At 42.8% G+C, this 22,837-nt stretch overlaps 2 protein-coding genes across 4 annotated transcripts in view; one reads left to right on the top strand and one right to left on the bottom strand.

Moving 5' to 3' along the window:
• LOC135729598 (uncharacterized) overlaps nucleotides 1-22,837 on the top strand; it is a 548,602-nt gene that overhangs the window by 23,954 nt on the left and 501,811 nt on the right. The gene's annotated exons all lie outside the window — the stretch shown is intronic.
• The window catches only part of LOC135729547 (complement factor H-like), a 35,301-nt gene continuing 24,112 nt past the window's right edge, over nucleotides 11,649-22,837 (bottom strand). For both annotated transcript variants that reach the window (XM_065247280.2, XM_065247274.2), the window contains exons 13-19: nucleotides 17,379-17,561; nucleotides 16,919-17,098; nucleotides 14,108-14,284; nucleotides 13,775-13,951; nucleotides 13,505-13,699; nucleotides 13,297-13,347; nucleotides 11,649-11,812 (exon numbers count right to left, since the gene is read on the bottom strand). In XM_065247280.2, coding sequence (XP_065103352.1) covers nucleotides 13,322-13,347; nucleotides 13,505-13,699; nucleotides 13,775-13,951; nucleotides 14,108-14,284; nucleotides 16,919-17,098; nucleotides 17,379-17,561 — 938 coding nt within the window. In that variant the 3' untranslated portion in view covers nucleotides 11,649-11,812; nucleotides 13,297-13,321. The remainder of the gene's footprint in view (nucleotides 11,813-13,296; nucleotides 13,348-13,504; nucleotides 13,700-13,774; nucleotides 13,952-14,107; nucleotides 14,285-16,918; nucleotides 17,099-17,378; nucleotides 17,562-22,837) is intronic.

Below are 22,837 nucleotides of genomic sequence, written 5' to 3'. Positions count from 1 at the left end.
GGTGCTTCCTACCAAGTGCTCCGTCCGTACTTCCGGTCAACCCGCGGCTCACCCACGCTGTCCTCTCCAGTGGGGCCAGGGACCTCAAAAACACAAAGGAACACACCAAAACAATTCTTCGTACAAGTATTGCTCAGCTAAGTACCGCATCTGTCACTCACGCTTAGTTTGTCCACCTGTTATCCGCTACGATCTTGATGGCACTGTGTTCGCTCCTTCTCTGATGAAACTCCTCAATATCCCTTCGTCAACTGACTGTCCCTTTCTGCTCTCTTCCCCAATAGCACGATCCAACCAGCCTGGTCCGTCTGCAAAGCAGCAACACAGCGTAGACAAAGTACACCACAAGCACACCGTTTGATGTCTACAAAGGTCCTTTTATGCACTGACTCTTCTCCCCGTCAGCCTGCCAGCGACCGCTGTGCAAATTATCCCCACCTGCGCGCAATCAGGCTTAATTTTGACTTCGGGGAAACCCCGGAAATGAAATGTGGAAGCCGGGTTCCGCCCGTCGTTCATTCAAAACGTCACCTGTGACATCCTCCCCCGCCGAAATGGTTCTAGTCCCTAGAACCGCTTCCTGTGACCCACTCTCCATACCGGATGGGCGGCCGCCCCCGGGTTTCCCGCTGGGGGCGCTGTGGTAAGGGCTCTGGGGCTTCTTTAGCAGGTAAATCATCCGGCTCTCCTGGAGCCTCTTCGGCAGGTAAGTTGTCCGGCTCTCCTGGAGCCTCTTTGGCAGGTAAGTTCTCAGGCTCCCTTGGGGCCACTCGGTCCGGCCCCTCCGCCGGGCCTCTTGGAAAGATGACCCACCCTCCGTACCAGGGGGCAGCAGCCTCTGGCTCCTTAGGAGCCACCTCTGTGACTAGCGGGGGATAGTTTGGACAGGGGCGAATCATGTTCCGATGGACCACCCGATCTGGTCCGGGCTTCCCTTCTGGCCGGATCGTATATACCGGCTGCCCCGGTCTCTGCTGCTGTTGCACAATATATGGTCTCGCCTCCCACCGGTCACACAGCTTGCCTCCGCCTAGCCGCCGATTATCTCGGACCAGTACTCTTTCCCCAGGCAGCAAGGGGGCGTCCCGTGCCGTCCTGTCGTATAACCTCTTGTTCTTGTCCCCCGCCGCCTGGATCTTCTTATTGACCTGTTCATATGCGAAGTGGAGACGGTGGTGGTGTCGTCCTACCCACTCGGTCACGTTCCCCTCTTGCTCTTCTCCCGGTGTACCCAATAGGAGATCTGTGGGCAGGCGAATGTGTCTACCGAACATTAAATACGTGGGGGCATACCCCGTCGTGCTGTGGATGCTATTGTTGTAAGCTTGTAATAGGTTCGGTAAGGCACTCACCCAATCGTCCTGGCGTCTCTGATCCAGCGTTCCCAACAGGTTCAACAACGTCTGGTTAAACCGCTCACATCCCCCATTCCCTTGGGGATGGTACGAGGTCGTGTGGGTCTTCACACACCCATATAACTGGCACAGTTCTCGTATTATACGGGACTCAAAGTTTGGGCCCTGGTCTGAGTGCAGGAACTCAGGGCACCCAAACGGCTGAAAGACTGCCCTCCACAGTGCGGTGGCCGTGGTACTTGCGGTCTGGTTGAGGGTAGGGATGGCCCAGGCGTACTTGGTGAACAAGTCCGTCACGACCAAGATGTTCTGATATCGGTCCTTCGGACGGCTCAGGGTCAGATAATCCATCGCTACAATATGGAGGGGGGCCTTCGCGTGGATGGGTACCATCGGTGCTCGTGGTTCCTGCCGAGATTTGAACAGAGTACATCGGGGACATGCTTTAATGAACGTACTCACCGAATCCTCCATCCCTGGCCAATAAAAGTGTCGGCGTAGTAGTGACGTGGTACGCTCCTGCCCCTGATGCCCCATCTGGTCATGGTAGGCCTCCAGGAGTGTCCGGACTAGACCGGTCGGCACCACAATCTGTCTGACCTCTTCATCAGTCCCCGAGTCCCGGATAGTCCTGCACAACACACCTTCTCGCAATGTCAATCTCTCCCACTGCCCCAGTATTTTACGACCCACCTCTGTCTGTGCTTGTCTCTCGGCGAGGGTCGTTCGCCGGGCCTGCTGAAGCCACTCACCCAGATTCCGCTGCTCCTGGTCCTCCTGCTGCCTAGCCTTCCAACGCTGAGGGTCCCATCCCCAGCTCGCGGGCGCTGCCTCCTGGTGGCTCCCAGGCGCCTCCACTATTCCTATCATCAGTCCTTCCTCTTCGTGTCCTTCTTTGAGGGGGGCCGGGCTCTTCGAGTCTGCCCTTGCTGGCAGCCGGGAAAGGGCATCTGCGTTGGTGTGATCCCGCCCCGGACGGTACTGCAGCTGATAGTCGTAATTGGCAAGCTGGGCCACCCATCGCTGCTCCACTGCTCCCAACCGGGCCGTCTGCAAGTGTACCAGAGGGTTATTATCAGTGATTACCGTTACCTTGGCTCCCCAGAGATAATCCTTAAATTTCTCGCTCAGAGCCCACTTTAACGCCAGTAGTTCGAACTTAAAAGAACTGTAGTTCGCGTCGTTTCTTTCAGCGGGGTGGAGGCTCCGGCTGGCATAGGCGATCACCCGTTCCACTCCATCTTGTTTCTGTGCGAGCACCGCTCCTAGGCCCAGGTTGCTGGCATCGGTGTAAAGTAGGAAAGGTTGGGAAAAATCAGCATATGCTAGAATCGGGGCTTGTAAAAGTTCCTGTTTCAAGACCCTAAAGGCTGTCTCACACTCTGGGGTCCACTCCACCATGGGGGATCCCCGTCCCCGTGGTCGCCCAGTCCCGACCAGCAGCTGGTTCAAGGGTCTGGCGATCTTAGAGAACCCTTTGATGTATCGTCGGTAGTAACCCACAAAGCCTAGAAAGGACCTCACTTGCCTTACAGTCCTGGGGGCCTCCCAGTCCCGAACTGCCGACACTTTCCCGGGATCAACGGCCACGCCAGCTGCACTCACCACGTGTCCCAGGAACTGCACCTTACGGCGCTGCAGGTGGCACTTCTCTGGCTGTAACTTCAAACCGTACCTTTCCATCTCTTGGAACACCTTTTCCAGGTGTTGCAGGTGAGTCTCGAAGTCTGGAGAATACACAATCACATCGTCAAGGTATACGAGTACGGATTCCATTAACTGACCTCCTAAACATCGTTGCATCAGTCTCTGGAAGGTGGCGGGAGCATTGCAGAGACCGAAGGGCATCCGGTCCCATTCAAAAAGACCAAAGGGCGTGGTAAAAGCGGTCTTTTCCCGATCTCGTTCCTCCACCGGTACCTGCCAGTACCCGCTGGCCAAATCTAAGGTGGAATACCATGCAGACTTGGTCAGACTTGTCAGCGAGTCCTCGATACGAGGCAGGGGAAACGCATCCTTCTTAGTCAGGTTGTTCAGCTTCCTATAGTCCACACAGAACCTCCAAGCCCCCGTCTTCTTCTGGACAAGCACAATAGGTGCCGCCCATGGACTGCTGCTCTCCCGCACAATCCCCTGCTCCAGCATCCCTTGTAATAAGGTCCTCACTTCGGTGTATAAGGTGGGGGGTATTGGTCGATACCGCTCCCGACTCGGTGCAGCTTCTCCCGTAGGGATACTATGTCGTATTACCGTCGTACACCCGTAGTCTTCATCATGGGTGGAAAACACGTGTTGCCATCTCTCCAGCAGCTTCTGCAGCTCCTCTACTTGTTCCTGCTCTAGGTCCTCTCCTCGTAAGGAGTCCCCGGTCAAATGGGCCGGTACCTTTCTCTCCCTCGTCCTAGACGCTCCTCCTGCTTGTGTTAGCGCTACCTCAACCACTGCGGGGTGCACCCGCCGGAAACTCACATCTTCCTTATCCTGCACCTGGTGGCCCTTGACCGATGTCACTGTCACCAGCCGCTGGTGCTTATGTAAGTGTACGGGGTAGGGATTTTCGTTACAGACTTTTACCGGCACTCGGCCTCGTCGCACCACCGTCAGTCCCCGGGCCACTCTCACCTGTGTGCAGTCTTCATGGGGTTCAACCAACACCCTGCTCTCGGGGCCTTGACGCGGTTGTGGCACCCTGGCCCACACTATGGCTTCACTCTCTGCTGGCACTGACAATGCAAATCGACAGGCTATTCGACCCACTTCTTCTCGGCCATCTCGGCTCTTAGCCAGCTGTACTCGCCTGCAGTCGGCCACTACTCGCTCCCAGCCTGGCCGTTCGGCCCTCGGTATTGTCTGAACGGGCCTAGCCCGAAATAGCTCCTCCCAGCACTCCGAGAGAACGTTCATACCTAAGAGGGCTCGATGACGGCCAAGGCAGTGGTCCTGGACGATGATGACCCCCTTCTGCGGGACTCGTACCCCATACAATTCGAAATCTGTAAGTCGATAGCCGATATAGGGGATCTCCAAGCCATTTGCCCCCTTCAAGGTCAGCCAGGGCGCTTCAGCCTTGTGCGCAGGGTAGGCTCCAAATAATTCCTGGGACAGGCTTTCTGAGAATAAGGTGACCTGGGAACCAGTGTCGACGAGACAGCGTACCATGGTGCCACATACCTGGGCCTCCACTGTTGGGCTAAGCCCGATCATCTCGTCCCGGGGCTCCATTCTTCTATGGGGGTCACTTTGGGGGGCGCCGACCACATGACCCACTGTGGCCGGTCGTCTTAAAAACCCCCCTCGGAGGCTCTTCGTGGTCCGCACTGCCTACTCCCATGCCCTGCGGTCCCACACCGATTGCAAATGGGTCTCCCTTGCTCGTCCCACTCGAACCTAGGTCGACTAGTCTGCCAGGGTCGTCCCATCCTACCTCGGCCTCGATCGGAATACATCCGTTCCCGGGGGGCGGGCCCTTCTTCTTTCCTACCCGGCCCTAGGCGTAGCTCCCCTACCAGGGTCTTCGTTAGTTCGGCCATCTGGTCCCGCACATCCTTTAGGAGTTCCATCTTCAATGCTTGTTTCCAGTCGGTTACTTCCGAGGCTACCGCCGGACCACTCACCGCTGCGCACACGGGGGCCTCCTTCACTTCCGCCTGGTCGCCTTCCAAGGCCATGGCCTCCTTTTTCAGGTCATCGAACGTGAGCTCCGGATCTCGTCTAAACTGCACTCGGAGGTTTTGACGTAGGGGCCCCTCCCGTAGCCCTAGCAGGAACTGATCCCTTAACAGGGTCTCCTCGTCTCCTAACCCATGGTCTCGTCGTCGCTGTAGACGTGTATACTGTTCACGCAGCTTCAGGGCGAAGGCTCGAATAGTCTGGTGGGGACCCTGCTTGCAATTGAAGAACTGCGCCCTCAGGACGGCCACAGGGGTGGTGTCACCATACTGCTCGGTGAGGAAGTGGAATATGGTCTGAGCGGTGGCTCGAACGGCTTCGGGGGCGGCTTGTACTTCTCGCCGGGCTTCCCCTCCTAGTGAGTTTAATACAAACTGCTGTTGTTGACGGGCACTCAGCCCCTGAAGGCCGGCCAGGTACTCGAGCTGGGCCCTCCACTCAGTTAAACGAACCTCGGACTCGACCCCATTATACTTCTGCACCCAGGGGTTTCCCAGGAACACGGGCATAGTACTGGGTGGGGTTTCCGGCCTTTCAGGCACAACACGGGGTGGGGTTTCCGGCCTTTCAGGCACAACACGGGGCGGGGCTTCGGGCAACTCGTCGTCGGCCATTGGAGGGCCTTGGTCGCTCAACTCGAGGTGGAGCCCTGCCGACTACGCCAAATCTGTCACACCCCGAGGGCGGACCCAACTATGTTAAGGGTCACACCCCTCTCAACTCTTCCACCTCGAGGAGTTTCCCAAGACCACCCCAATGACCAGACAGACGAGTATACTATAATTAAAATGAACTTTATTAAATATTTAAAAGGAAAAAGGGGGGAAAGGGGAAAGGGCAATTTAAAACTAATGTATCTCTTCTTCGCCTCCAGGGCCACTTAAGGGAAAGACTGGGGACAGGGGCTCCGTAGGGGCTCTGGCCCAACAATCCGTGGCGCGCTCCGCTTCTCCTGGAGGCAGAATCAAACAAAAATCAGACAAGGTAAAGTACTTCGATGTCAAACGCTGTTCGTCCACCCGGGACCTTCGTCAGACCAGGTAAGTAAGGGTTTGTACACAGGTCAAGTTTACTCCACAGTTTACACTATTCCCGGTGCTGAAAGACCCCTCCTCCCCGCAGGGGTTCACGTGTACAGGTAGGTATCTGCTGGGAGCACAGAACAGTTTACTTCGCAGGTTATGTTACTCACAGCGCTGGGGGATCTTCGTGTACACAGGACATCACAGGTACAGGTAGGTAATAGCTTTAAGCACCGAACAGGTTAACTTCACAGGTCACGTTACTCACAGCACGGGGGATCTTCACACACACACAGAGCTTCACTCGTGCAGGTAGGTATTTGCTATAAACACAGAACAGGTTTACTTTACAGGTCACGTTACTCACAGCACTGCGGATCCTCGTACACACACAGAGCTTCACTTGTACAGGTAGGTATTTGCTATAAGCACAGAACAGGTTTACTTTACAGGTCACGTTACTCACAGCACTGGGGATCTTCGTACACACACAGAGCTTCACTTATACAGGTAGGTATTTGCTATAAGCACAGAACAGGTTTACTTCACAGGTCACGTACTCACAACACTGGGGATCTTCGTACACACACAGAGCTTCCCTTGTACAGGTAGGTATTTGCTATAAGCACAGAGCAGGTTTACTTTACAGGTCACGTTACTCACAGCACTGGGATCTTCGTACACACACAGAGCTTCACTTGTACAGGTAGGTATTTGCTATAAGCACAGAACAGGTTTACTTTACAGGTCACGTTACTCACAGCACTGGGGATCTTCGTACACACACAGAACTTCACTTGTACAGGTAGGTATTTGCTATAAGCAGAGAACAGGTTTACTCCACAGGTCACGTACTCACAACACTGGGGATCTTCGTACACACACAGAGCTTCCCTTGTACAGGTAGGTATTTGCTATAAGCACAGAGCAGGTTTACTTTACAGGTCACGTTACTCACAGCACTGGGGATCTTCGTACACACACAGAGCTTCACTTGTACAGGTAGGTATTTGCTATAAGCACAGAACAGGTTTACTTTACAAGTCACGTTACTCACAGCACTGGGGATCTTCGTACACACACAGAACTTCACTTGTACAGGTAGGTATTTGCTATAAGCACAGAACAGGTTTACTTTACAGGTCACGTTACTCACAGCACTGGGGATCTTCGTACACACACAGAGCTTCACTTGTACAGGTAGATATTTGCTATAAGCACAGAACAGGTTTGGACCGCCAATGAGAGTAGGAGGTGGGCATTCACAGGCCCGGCGTGTTGATTTCTCTCCCCTGGCTCACCTGTGCTTCCGTTTCCCCACAGGGCCACTGTTCTATTAGCGAACGGTGCTTCCTACCAAGTGCTCCGTCCGTACTTCCGGTCAACCCGCGGCTCACCCACGCTGTCCTCTCCAGTGGGGCCAGGGACCTCAAAAACACAAAGGAACACACCAAAACAATTCTTCGTACAAGTATTGCTCAGCTAAGTACCGCATCTGTCACTCACGCTTAGTTTGTCCACCTGTTATCCGCTACGATCTTGATGGCACTGTGTTCGCTCCTTCTCTGATGAAACTCCTCAATATCCCTTCGTCAACTGACTGTCCCTTTCTGCTCTCTTCCCCAATAGCACGATCCAACCAGCCTGGTCCGTCTGCAAAGCAGCAACACAGCGTAGACAAAGTACACCACAAGCACACCGTTTGATGTCTACAAAGGTCCTTTTATGCACTGACTCTTCTCCTCGTCAGCCTGCCAACGACCGCTGTGCAAATTATCCCCACCTGCGCGCAATCAGGCTTAATTTTGACTTTGGGGAAACCCCGGAAATGAAATGTGGAAGCCGGGTTCCGCCCGTCGTTCATTCAAAACGTCACCTGTGACAATTTCATATATTAGGTTTCTATATTACACGTGATACGAGGTAGGGTATATAAAAATAATATTTTATGAATGCAAAATAAATGCCAAACTCTTAAAAAACTGGCAAATTATATGCAGCTGGTTTTTTATCTTTAGTTTGTGTTCAATACAATTAAACAAGAAATAAGAAATGAGTTGAGCATTGAGGTCAGCTGATTCGTCTGCGTTTGCTCGGATTCAAGATCTCCAGAAGATGCATGCAGCTCGTAAAAATTTCAAATGTTTCAAGACTTCGCCAAGACGTCTTGCAGAGATATTGCAGACGCAGGCCCGGATTGGCCATAGGGAGAACCGGGAGGATTCCCGGTGGGCCGGTCTGTTTTTTTTTGGCCACGAGGGCTGGTGTTGTCATGCCACCGGGATGACGCGTATTTGCGGGTGAGAGATGTCCCCGTCGCTTTAAGTTGATTGTGTCCCGAGTCCCGACCACTTATTGGAAGAATTCTTGCATTAGGGTTCATTGACATCTAAAACGCATGGGAAACGCAGGACGTGCCGCTGTCTTCTGGTTTTCAAAGCGCTTACTTGAACACGAGATTTGTTTCAGACGCGTCTATATTGAGTGCGCTTGCCGGCGCGCGTCTATATTTAAAATAAACTTGAGCGCGTCTTTTGAGTGCGCTTGCCGGGCGCGCGTCTATATTTAAATAAACTTCAGCGCGTCTTTTGAGTGCGCTTGCCGGGCGCCAATGTTCCCTTTAAGCTGCGCGCGTGCGCGGCCGCGCAGGCCAGTCAAAGTGGCCGCGCAATAGATTTGTCAGACCGCGCACATTTTTCAGACCGCACATAAACATTGATGCATTTGCTGTTGTAAAAGAATTAAGAGAGAGTGAAGGCGAGTGTTCTAGAAGGAGAAGAAACTTTCAACCAATCGCTGATCTTGCTACGGTGACAGACACTTTTATGAGCCAATGGTAGCAGCGCATTCAGTTCACACAGGTGCCGCTTCCAGCACGAGCACAAAGTGAGAGCGAGTCAGATGAGCAGCTGCACGGGGCGATCTCAAGAAACTAAAATATTTATTAAGAGGAAAAAGTGATTCAAAACAGTGATTTAAAACAAATTATTGGATTCCTGAAGTGATGTGATAACTTGGAAAAGCTGTCGCTAGAGTGAGGAGAGAGCAAAATAGAGAATTAGAACGGAGGCAGATTTAGAATCACAGAGCATCAAAACACTTCGAATGAACTTCTTCTTTTAAATAAGAAGTTAAAATTTATGCTTTGGTGAGTTATATTCTAAATATTAACTTGACATTATGGCATAAGTGTTGCAAATTTGGCAGCAAACTACGAGTTTTATTAGTTTGTTTACATTGGCCGTTGATAACGAACGAGCTGAAGCTATTTACATTTGAAAGTTAACAGTCAAGTAACGTAAATGTGATTAAAAAATAACATATGTTCAATAAGTGTTGAAACCCTGAGTTAGGTTGTTATTTAAAATGTTTACATTATGCTTATTGATAAATCTGTTGAATTGAATATTAATTACTGTTCTGCCTTGTGTTTTTACAAGGCTGGGTTTTTTTGTGAGAATTGCGAACATCGTTAAAGTTCTCCTGCTCCATCTTGGACACGCGAGACAATTAAGTATATACTGAAGGTGTATACAAAAAGGCGAGACAACCAGAACTGTGCTTTGAATTCATCAGAACTGGTAGGAGGATATTTTTCCTTTTTGTTTCGGACAACTACTAGGACGTGAATTCGCTGAAACTTCATTTTCCGTATTTCTTCAAAGGACACTTACTTTGAACTGAACTATTTAAACTATTTAAAGGAACGGTCCTTTGAACCGAGTCAATTGATTCATGAATTCAACCCAACTGAGTCATTTAAGTGAATCATTAATTTGGATTACAAACAAAATGAAACAGTGTTACACTTTTACAAGTATTTTATTTATTTATTTATATATTTGCTCTGTAGTATATGAGAACTGATTTTCAGCTTGAGTTGAACGGTTCAATCTGCTAAACCCAGGTACCTGGTAAATTTCAAAGAGAGGAGTATTGGGATTTATTGCATATTGTTTCTTGTATTTGAGATTTATATTCCTTAAGCAAGATACAGAAAAGAGAAACACTTTCTTAAATTAATATTTTCAATATAAATCTACAAATAATCAGAAACCAAGACTCTGTGTTGATCTTTTACTTACCTGTCATACTGCTCTCCTCTCTCCAGTAGCCGTGCCTTTCTCTTCTGATACACAGGCCCACATTGAACATTATACGTGTGTATACACTAAACCCCGTTACACGCTACACTGTCATCTCTTTGAATCTCCTATGGTTAACGCAAGCTCGTGGTCATTTTCGGCAGGTCGTGTGGTTGCGAATTGCTCACAGTACTAAAAATGTGCGCTCAGAAAAAAAAGAATTTGCTCAGTGCTGAAAAAAATTAGAGGGAACATTGCCGGGCGCGCGTCTATATTTTAAATAAACTTGAGCGCGTCTTTTGAGTGCGCTTGCCGGCCGCGCGTCTATATTTTAAATAAACTTGAGCGCGTCTTAATACAAACGGGGTGGCCTCTAAAAGGAAAAGAATTTACAAAACGTATTTTTTATCCAAGTCATAGATGAATTCTCTATGAATAGTCATTATTCATCGTTTATTGCGAGGAACAAAAATCTATTTGATGCAAAACTCATTAGTTTATTTGAAAAAAGTAGTTTCAAAAGTATATCCATGATGTTTTCTTTTTTTTTAACACAATGTAGGCCTACGTTATTTAGCAATAGACATGATCTAAGTACAAAAAAAATAAGATACAGATTTTTTCCATTTGTTTCCAATGCATACTTGATAAATCTTGCTTGTGTATTGTATATCAGGGGTTTCCAAACGTTATCAACCCAACAGTTAATCTCAAGACTCACCATTTTTTTGAAATAGAAATATAGAGGAAAACACAAACACATTTGTTTCCTTTAGTTTTTGAATAAGTTTACTTTAGTAATATTATGGTCTTATGGTAGGGCTGCATGATTATGGCAAAAATTATAATTGTTTTCTGCTTTTGCACGGAATATGAAATTATATATTTGAAGAATACAGTGAATTGCAAGGCTGCAGAAAACAGTGCACTACTACAGTCTTATACTACTGAGGGTTTAAAGATATTATTTTTTAATAGTCAGTCGTGACTCGTGAACTAAAGTGGGCCGGTCTAAGGCATGAAACTCCAGGCCTGAAAATGAGTCCCACTCCGGCCCTGTGCAGACGTCTTACTTTTCAATGTTCGCAGCCGATCTACAGAAGATGAAGCGATATTTAGCAGAGGTCTCCGCGAAGTACGTGTGCTATCTGGGTTGTTAGTGTTTGTATTACTGGAAAATCTTTAATAAAAAATGTTGATCTGAATAAATCATAGACAATCAGCAAAATGAAAGAGTATTTGATAATGTAGGCAATGTTTCTCTGCTGTCTGGGCAAACTCAGATCAGTCTGTGATGTGGTCACATGCATTCACTCTATGTCAAGTTAAATAAATGTTTGGTCAAAGATCTTTGTAGCTCTCTTGGATAATATAATGTGTGTCATTTGCCTATAGAAGTTTTATTCATAGGTAAAATTATCATAATGGAGCTATGAAAATTAAGCTCTGAAACTTTTATGGCATTTGTGGTGTAAATAAAATGGGAGAAAGCAGATGAATTATAAAAAGGAAACTCATCATTTGAATGTAAAGCTTTATTCTGAAGCAATAACATATTAGCATGAATTTCAGAAACATCATGTTATTAAATCATTTCACTTTTTCATAAGCTTGTAGACTGAAGGAACATTGTGTGTCTGTCCATCTTCATTTTCTCTGAATACATCATAGATCTTTAGGTCTGAACACAGGAGATAAACATACATCATAAATATAACAGCTTAATAGAGATGAATACTGAAACTGAGGAAAATGTTTAAAGTCCCTGTGAACCGGAAGTCGTGATCGACCCTACTTCCGTGTTGTGGACGTATTTCCGAGTAAAACAGAATTTTACTTGAGGAAAATTGTGGGCATGGTTTTTCCACTGTGCTTTGATTGAATATAAAAAAATAGGCGTTTCATTTATAGCTGGCAGCAGACTGACAGTTGGAGGGGGCGAAGTTAAAGAATGTTCCCGCCCAAGCTGTCTAGGTGACGTCATCAGAGAATGATCGCCACAAGGGGGCAGAATTACATTTTCAGATTTTGATTAAAGTTTATGAGGGCACATTTTTATAAAAAAATATATAATAATAATAATTCATTACATTTAGTGCTTTTCTGCAGCACTTAAAGCGCTTTACATATGAAAGGGGAATCTTCTCAACCACCACCAATGTGAGCATCCACCTGGATGATGCGATGGCAGCCATATTGCGCCAGTACGCCAACCACACATCAGCTGTTTAGTGGAGAGGAGACAGAGTGATGTAGCTAATTAGTATATGAGGGGATGATTAGTAGGCCAATGGGCAAGTTTGGTCAGAATGCCGGGCAACACCCGCATAAATACTATTTTTCGAATTACATCCTGGGATTTTTTATGACCACAGAGAGTCAGGACCTCGGTTTAGCGTCTCATCCGAAGGACGGTGCTTTTTGACAGTATAGTGTATAATGACTGACTTTTGTATTATAAACACTGCAACAATACATTAAAAAGTAAAAATTGTCAGTTGTTATTTCATTGGAACTAGTCCGAAACTTTTGCCTTTTTATTGCCATCTCTCATGTCTGAAACATTAAATTGCAGGTTTCTTCAACTTACATAAAGAGGAAGGAGAGGGGCATGACCTAATGTATTTTGGATTAGGTGCAATCATTCATAAATTATTTGATTTAGTATTAGTACTATTAGTAATATTCAATATTTTTAAACAAGTAACACACACTAAAAACTGCTACAAATACACACTTAATTTTTTTAACCTACTGTTCTCATACCTTAAAACAGTATTTACAGTTAACATTTTGATGAATATTTAAATTTTTATCAGCTAGGAGTTATGGACATATTTTAGTTTATTAGTTATTAACAAGTCAGTGATTAAGAAAAAATAAGGTTGGATTTGGTGAATTACACACCTAACTCAGCAATCAAAAGAAACATAATGAAGATCTAACGTTTCCTGCTAAATCATATCAAACATCTCAAACTAAAGTTAAAAAAGTTATGGATCGCAGCTTTAAGTACATTAAAACGTCATTAAATTGACGAGAAAATGTCATTACGCTTTTAGTTCTACTTCTTACATCCAATAAAATCTGATCAGTGTCACTTTCATTACATTAAATAATAAAACATTATCTAAAATTCATTGTGAACTTTCAAGGATGCATTACCTCAGTGATTCCTCTTTGGTTTATTTTATCCCAAGTAGTTTTTTTCTCTACCTAAATAAAATAATGGAAACTATTCATTGTGGTAATTTCAAACTTATTACATTAAAAACAACATTTCCCAATGTTCAAAACAGTAAAAGATTTAAATTCGATCAGATGCATAAACTACTAACTGGTTTAAAATGTGAGAAGATTATACTGTACTCACATTTCTTTTCAATTCTTAGCTCACCATCATTACACCATGCTTTTGAATATGATGGTCTGTTGATGATTGTACCTCCAACATTCCATCCATCATTACAATCAAGATAAACTTCTTCAGTACTGTGCTTAATGTAGGAATCAAATAAGCGTTTTATATTGTACTCCTGATAAATTTCAGGTGTGATTTTGCAAGGCTCTATAAGAGAGACAAAGACAAACAGTGTAAAACTTCATAATGAGATTCAGAATAATTTGTAAACAGATGACTTACTCAGACATTTTGGAGGGGTCTCCCATTTCCCATTCTGACAACTGTAATCACTCTTTTGCTTGTCCACAACATAATAAGAGTTGCAAGAGTACGATACCTTTGTGATAACTTCACCTATCTTCCACACAACGTTAAAGTCTCCATTTTCAACCACAGGTGGTGGAGGACAAATGCTGCCTAAACACCATATAACACCATAAAACACATGTATAATTTGTTAGCTAAATTTCAATATTTTACTTTTAATAAAAATGTTAAATAAGATTCCAGAGTACCATATATGCAGCATATATCATATGTAAACATTATTTTTAAAATTTTGCGACAACTCACTTGTGCAGTCAAATGTGCCGTTCCATTTTCCATCTTTACAAATCAAAGCTCCGTTTGGTATTTTATCATACGGTTTATCACACTTGTATTTTAAAACTTCAAAGTTGTTGAATGAATTTTTCTGATCTAACAGGGTCACAAACTGCAAGTTTATTGGTTTGGTACACTGAGCTGTTTCTGTAATGAAAATGTAGAATTTGTTCAATATAAATATGTGACCTTTAGCCTGGTGAAATCCAGGCTAAAGTCTCATTGGGAGCATCAAAGGTTGATTTCAATATGTGACCTGACTCAGTCAAAATAAAAGATATAAAGGTTATATTTTCATAGAATGTTCTTTGCATTATATAAGATGCTTTTATGTAGAAAACATTAAAGGACCAGCATTTAGGATTGTGGCCAAAACTGGTATTGCAATCGCAAAACTTGTGGCTAAAACTGGTACTGCAATCACACAACTGGTGGCCAATACACAAAATGACAACATAAACATTAGTTGAGGGCTGCAACTCCAATTTTTAAATGACAATGTCCTGGCCGGACCACTGTTGTGATATAAGTATTTGAAATAAAATGATTTCTTAATGTCTAGTGACATATCAGGGCCATTTTATGATTAATTGATATAAATTACTTACATACCGTTCCTTTAAATTACATAAAATGACTTGAGCTGAGTTTTCACAGACTGGGCAACAAGATTGAAATTTACATCTAAAATAGCAATAGCTGTATGTGCAGAGCCGGCCCAGCCACTAAACGACACTTGCAATTGCAAAGGGCCCCCGTGGCCAGCAGAGGGCCCCCTAGAGTCACTCCCAGCTATAGTGGTTGAAATAAAATTATACATCAAAAGAAACATAAAATAAATTAAAAGAAATTGATCAACAGCACTCTTTATCAGTCATCATGATAAGCACAGTTGTTATTTATTTAGTTCATAATTATGGCGAGTTCCCCGCTAATCTTGACCCTGACTGACCCTATGATGTCACTCATCACCTGATCATTGTCTGTCAGACTACGCTTGTTTGAGATGCAGCTTGCCTTGCCTGGAATTTAGACGAGAGCAGACGGCTGTAGTAAGGGGAGGAGTGAAAAAACTGTAGGCAAGCCAGACGCTTCATGAATCTCGCTGTGTTGTGGACTGCAAACATCAGCAATGGAAGAGATCGCGTTCGCGTATTTTATCGCGGATTAAATAGATGCAACTGAAATACCAACAAATGCATTAACATTAAGATGTTTATAAGGAGAATCCACAAAGGTGAACTGTTCATCACTGGAAAAGGCTACTTAGTAAATGTTGGGATGTAATCTAAGTCTAGTGGTAATATAAATTCGTTTTTTGTGTGAAATATAAACAGCTCATATTAAAAATAATTCAACACTAATACATAAGTTTAAAGGAATTAATAAAAAAAATATGAATGTCGTAAGTCAAGAACAAGTTGAAAAACGCATCTCGCCCTGATCACCGGTGATCGGTTATGTGCAGATTTAGCTCATCTCAAACAAGCCTATTAACTTTTGTTATGCTATTTAAGTAAGGGATAATATATAGTGAGGCGGTTGTTAAAGCTAATGTTAGCTACATTTAATCTTGTTTGTGGTGTTTTAGATATTATTGTTAATGTTGTTTATTTGAAAAATTTAAACATTTAAGTGTTCTATTTATTATTTTATATAATATTTTATTTAAATGTCATTCTATTTACTCTGTTTCATTCAAATTATATATAGGTTGATGTTTGTGCCTCTTAAACTCTGGTCTCAATTAAAAATGTTTCTTTGATGGTCAGTGAAAATAACTTTTATCAGTCTTTTTATTCAGCAAGTCCATCAGTGTGTGTCCGTTGCACTGCACTGTCAATCAGTTCAGTGGTATCATATTTTTCCTGTTATACATCAAACATGAAACTCAAATCAAGAACTCAAGGGGGCAGTTTCCCTGATAGGAATTAAACTAGTCCTAGACTAAAATAAAAGTAGGCTAAGGTGTCTTTGGGAGCATCAAAGGTTGATTTCAATATGTGACCTTACTCAGTCAAAATAAAAGATATAAAGGTTATATTTTCATAGAATGTTCTTTGCATTATATAAGATGCTTTTATGTAGAAAACATTAAAGGAACAGCATTTAGGATTGTGGCCAAAACTGGTATTGCAATCGCAAAACTTGTGGCTAAAACTGGTACTGCATTCACACAACTGGAACAAGAACTCAAGGGGGCAGTTTCCCTGATAGGAATTAAACTAGTCCTAGACTAAGAGCTGTCCAAATTGAAAAAAGCTTGCACTGACATATCTTAGAATACAACAGTGCCCTTTGTTTTGCCTCAAAATAAACACAAGTAATGTTTTTAGTAAGGCATGTTTAAAATTAGTTATGTTTTCTAATTAAACTAAGGCCGAGTACTGGCTTTAGATAATCCCTGTCTGGGACCACCCCAAGATCTTTTATTATCATTCTGTAGGCAACATGTTGCCACATAAGAACAAAATACGTACTCAGGACCAGCAACGTAAAAAAAGATAATTAACATATACAGTATACATAGAATAGTTAAAACATAATTTAATAGACATTTTAAAAAAACTAGATAGATATAATATGTACAGTATAGTTATAAGGTAGTCATTTCTTTTCTTTAGGCCTTACTTAAAACGGTCAAATGGGCCCTCGACCAAACTGTGCTTAGGGCCCCCGAAGGTCTAGGGCCGGCTCTGTGTTTGTGTAATACATCTTTACACTAATTTAAACATTATACAAAATTCCAGTATATAAAATTGTTTTGTGAATTAGACTTACTAATGCATTCTGGGTAAATCCAGGTTTGTACATCACACTTAGCAATGGTCTCTCCATTAGATTCATAATCCTTAAAACACTCGTAGTGGGCTATGTCTCCATGTGAATATTTTCTCTCACCTTGGATTTTATCAATCAGTCTAGCATTGTTCACTATCCGAAGAGGCTTTAAACAAAAAGCTACCAATAAATGGGAAAAAATAAAAATGATTTTTAAAGAATCTATATTAACTACAATAAAACAACACAAACATCTTGTTTATTATATTAAATAAATAAGCAGTGGCAACATTTTGATTGTAAAAAGCTATTGATGAAGGAGAAAAGATAAATAAATTCTTCCTCAATTGGATTGTGCTGTATCTCCATATAAAATATTTACATCTGATTTTCGTGCACTAGAATGGCTTTGCTTTCTACCTGAAGAGTTCTTTGAAAACCAGCATAAATGAAAACTCACCTTCACATGTGGGTGCTTTCTCCCACTTTGCATTGTGGCATTCAACTTTACTATTCCCATTCATTGTGAAATGTGTTCGACATTTGTAATTTACATAGGATCCAGATGAATACACTGTCTGAGGTTTAGAGATGATGAGTGCATTATCAACTTTAGGAGGAATGTCACAACTCTGCTCGTCCACTGGAAGAAAAAACAACTGTGCATTTTTACGTGAGATATGGTGCTAATAGTTTTAATAACATGCTGTTAGCATAATGTGTTATAGCAGTAATTCTTAAAGTGTGGTCCAACCCCCCCAGTGGTCCACCAAAAGATGACCTAAACTAGGCAATTGTTCATACAATCGTCACTTAGAGGCTGTTTACACTTGGCATTAACATAGGTTTTCATCGATCAGATCGCAACTGGACGACGTTAATGCCAGGTGTAAATGATGTTCAAAAAGTTTTGAGCTTGTCCACTTTCGACCACTTTCAACCACATTCAGAGATAGTCGAAAACCCTTTCGATTGGATTGCTTTTGCTTGTGTAAAAGCACATGTGGTTGAATGTGTTCGAACAGCCACACGCGACCGCCTTCTCTCCGCCCATTTATCTAATCTGAGGTAGTAAACACAAGTTTTACGTCTTTTCTGACTTCTGGCGTGAACACACGGTGAACCGCGCTATTTTTAGCCTTTCATTGATAAATATAAAGCGACTGATCTCCGTAGATTCATTTTGCAAGAGTGTGAAAGTTGGGCGATCCTATTTTATCAATTGCACTGAAAATTCAGAGAAAGCTCTAACACAGTGGTTTTCAACCAGTGGGGACACTATCGCGGGTGGGGGGGTTGGTTTGGGTGGCGCGAGTGACTACAGGATGGGAGGGAAAAATATAATCTGAATTTTTTTCCATTTTTTATCACTAAACTACTGTCATCAAAAGTTATAATTTTGTATATACATAACTCCTGAAAAAAAAATTAAAATGTGTTTGGACTGGTGAGCGCGGAAAAACAGGTGATAAGCGGTTTTATTAAACGAGTCATTGAGTCGTTCATTCAAGCGAATCGTTCAAACGGCCGATACATCAAGAATGAGACGGATGTTTGTGAATGGGTCATTGAATCTTTGACTCAACCGATTCGTTCAAATCACTGAATCATTCAAACCACGCTTGAGTGTTGCTGTGAGACGCGCTATGCTGTCATTTTTGTTTGGATTCTCAGATCTATTTTCGCTGCTAACATAGACCTTAACAGTCAATATTTCGTCTAAAATGGAAGTGATTTGAACTGTAAAACCCAAGTGTAGGCCTACTTCTTATGAAGTTATTTACTATGTTTGCTGTCTTGTAACCATATCGAAATATGACTGAAAAGACAAGATCAGGGCTGTTTTCTTGGTTGTTTAACATCTAGATGCAATTGTTGTACACCATCTTAACAAACTTGAAGACTATTAAGTTTATTAATGACCAACTTCTAAAAAGAAAATGTTGTCTTTGTAAATACGCACGCACGCAGCCACGCTCACACAAACATGTTTAAATACATTTATATTGTTAATTAATAACAATAACATGTTGTTGTAATAGCAATATCTCCAAGTTTTGTTTTTCACTGTAAAAATGTCATGATTTGACAATGCAAAGAGAGTACCGCCACCTTTTTCCCCCATTTCAAGCACTGATTATAACACAAACAAAACTATTTTTGTCAAAAGCGACAAATCCAGAGACATTTAGTGGTGTTTTTGAGACTTTTGCGCTGTTTGGAGACTCTAAAGCACGAATCACTCTGCAGTTGGACCTGCTCAACAAGCAGCGAGTGCCGTGATCCCCTCCCGTCCAAAACTCGCAGGCGGCCGCGTCAGTCTCTCAATGTCCCCAAACCAGTGCTGCCCTGACAGCCTGTTAGACTAATAATTTGAATAAGAAATCATTTGTATTGCGTATATTGTCGAACGTGCCCATCCGTGTGTAGCCGCGGGGAGTATACTTGGAAAGCTGCACGGACGCGTGCGCACGGGAGTCGGACGCGGAAAAAATGTATACCCCGGCCTTCAGTAGCCTCACGCTGCAGTCAGAGCAGGGAGGAGAGACACACCCCTCCGCGTCCAGGCTGCAAATGAATCGTGCATGGCCGCCGCCGTTCCCGTCCTTTACAACAAAGCCCCAACAGTCTTTTTAAAGACTAATCCCACATTTTTTTTAAGATTAGATCAAATCTCAGCCCTAGCCAGTATTTTTTTTTAAACTACTACACGAAAGACTACAATCGTTATGTATTAAAATAAAATCTGAATTGTCTGCAAATAATTATTTTGTTGGTTTTATTAAAGATTGTGCCTAAGTCCCGCTGATTAGCCTCTGTCCCCCGATAGGTCTTTCAACATAGGCGCACACACACACGAACACTTACATATTGCCTAAACTTAAATATTGAAAACACATAACAAAAATAGATGAAGCATTCCTGCAGTGTTATAGGTACCAACGTGATCTCATGAGAATAGGTGTGTATTTTTACGTTTCAGTGTGGTTGTACCATACGTACATTTACTTGTGTTTAATGGAGTCATATTGTCAGATTGCATGTTTTCCTTTGTTTTTAGAGTGTTAAATGATGTCTGTGCACATAAAAGATCTGTAAAGTTGCAAAAATTAAAGTTTCAAATCCAAAGAGATATTCTTTTTAAACGTAAAGCCTCATCCACTCCCACCTAAAACGGCTCGTTTAACACGCCCATGCAGTTAGACGTCATACTGGTTTGAACATTTTCATAACACCGCCCTCATATATACACAAAGATAAAGGGTGTAACTTTCAATCACGCTGTAGTATTTTTGTTTCCGCCATGTCGAGAAGACGCTGTGTTTCGTTGCAAAACTACTTTGGTTGGCATTCCAACAGAGTAAACATTAAGAAACCAGTGGTTAGGTTTTATTAACAACACTGTTTCAGAACAGTACAGCCCAAATGTTTGATTGTGTGCTGCACATTTTAAGGAGGATTACTTTCTAAACATTGCAGAGTACAACCGCTGGATGTACACAAAGGCTTAGTCTAAAAAGTAGAGCAATTGTAACTTTGCAACAACACTGACATCCGGTGGCATATGGGGATGCTTTTATTAGCGGGGAAATCGCAGCGCGGCTACGGCTTTTCTCGAGCAGGCTAGTGGAAGAGTTTTGTGCAGCATTTAGTGCAAATATTTTTTTATCAGTTATTATTTATCAATGTGTTATACCCGAATAATCAGGGTATCTTCCGTCCATTCCATATCCGTTTTAAAATCAAAAACGAAAAACGAAATAAACAAATCGTATTTACATTTATCGTTTCCTTTAATAAAATGAAAAAAATTGAAAGCTGCTTTAAAAAAAATGAATTGATACATTTTTCTATATTTAGTTTTTCAGTCTTACATCTTAAAACTAAATTGTAAAGATTAAAAAAAGAAAATATTAAAATGCTTTATTTTCCAATTTTCAACTAAGCATTTACAAACGTTACCGTTGGGGGGAGCAAAAACGGAAATTGCAACTTTAGCAGGGCACACAGATGTAATCATTATGATTTTTAATGATCATATGAATCATCATTTTTTGCATACCTTTTAATGGGCGTACCAAAATGCTCTGCAATGAATGTTTGCAGGTTTTGCAGAGAACAGCATGAAAAGTCACTGCCACATAGATGATGACCGCAATTTGCCAGTGGCTTGGAATTCATGATCAGTATAAAAGATAACCCACCTCATCACCTCCCAAGATCCAGCCATGGACACAATCATCATCAGTAATAACTATTTGCTTTTGCCAGTTGAATGAGTTTTTTTGTAATGTACTGCACTCATAATAATTCTCTTTAATATAAAATATTTTTAAACAATATTTTTTATAGTTATAATGTGAATGGCCCTTTATTGAGATGAGGGAAGCGAAGACTTCCAATGACTATTAGCAGGGCACGCAGATTTAATCATTAACATGATTAATTATCCTATGCAGGGCATGAAATTAACACCCGACCACGCGCCAAATGCGGGTGGATTTTGCAATTGGCGGGTAACACTGTCAATCTACCAGCCACATTGGCGGGTAGCCAATGCGAATCAGTGATATGCGGGTCATTGTATAAACAACCCACTCCCGACCGACATTTTCAACTAACGCGTCCGCAATTGTTCAAAATAGTTTTTAAACTCGACCGACTGACCGCGGCCTGAATATCATTAAAATATTTTTGAATGACTCGTAACAGGCGGCACCCGCTCATTTCTTATCAACCAGCGCATATTACTGATGCAAATTGAGTGATTCATTGAGAGGATGTGACTGCTGTTTCGCAACGCTCATGCGATTGGAAAGAAGATGAGGCACTTCTCTGACTACGTTTGGATGTGCGAGTAAGTATTAAACTGTTGGTGAGATGGGATGAGAATGCAATGCTGACATAGGCTACAGTATAATCACAGTTGCACAGATGTGTACAGTAGTGCTGCTGTGATGGATCAGAACTCTTGATGTGTAAACTTTAGAGAGAGTTGCGCTACTACGCCTTATACTGTAGTACATTAACATACATTTTGCGAATAGAGTAATGAAAAACAACGTACAGTATGTGCGGCGTTTATGTGCGCAGTTTGTGCCCCCTCCGTCTCTGTATGCGTGCGCGGGTTTAAGGGGACTCAATAGGGCACATCGGAGAGACGCGTTCCTTAAAGCAAGCGTACATAAAATCTTTTTGCTCTTGACAGGGCACATATAAACAAAATGATCTCAACAGTATTCTTTTTCTAATAAAACATTTCTTTATGTCTTAAGTGTATGTATTAGAGAGTCAAAAACCAGTCTGTGCTGGTCTTAAAGAGACAGTAACCTCTATTAACCTACTTAAGTCTGTGTCATTAATGTTAATCAAACAACATAAGACAAAGAGAAATTCACTTTTGTAGCTCTAAATTTTTTTTTACATTTAATTCATACAATAAAGACAGTGTTATCATTCACTATTCAGGCAAAAAAATAAACTGGCTGGTAAAAAGTCTCTGTGGCAGGTGGATTTCTAAATCCACCTGCCACAGTGGCTGGTGGTCAAAAAAGTTAACTTCAGGCCCTGATCCTATGACTAATAAACTTTTACAATTATGCATTTGGTAGACGCTTCAAAGTGCATTATAAGGCATTTTATCAATATTTGTGTTCCCTGGGTTCATGACTCATGACCTTTGCAATGCTCTACCAAGCAATGCTTTACCACTGAGCAATTTGAATGACAGATGCCACTATGAAGAAGCTAAGGTCCATTACATAAAATTACATCAGGTACCCAGCACTGATGCAGTTACTGTGAAATTGAATACCTAATGCTTTTTACTTTACTACATTAACTACGCCAAAATGTAAGATATTAGATTAAACAAACTACTATTTACAGTTACGTAAAACGCAGTGTGTTGAGGACATC

This window comes from Paramisgurnus dabryanus, chromosome 24, assembly GCF_030506205.2.
Source record: "Paramisgurnus dabryanus chromosome 24, PD_genome_1.1, whole genome shotgun sequence".
NCBI classification, from domain to species: Eukaryota; Metazoa; Chordata; class Actinopteri; order Cypriniformes; family Cobitidae; genus Paramisgurnus; species Paramisgurnus dabryanus.
The sequence above is the reverse complement of the archived record's forward strand: the minus strand, read 5'-3'. Positions and strand labels throughout refer to the sequence as shown.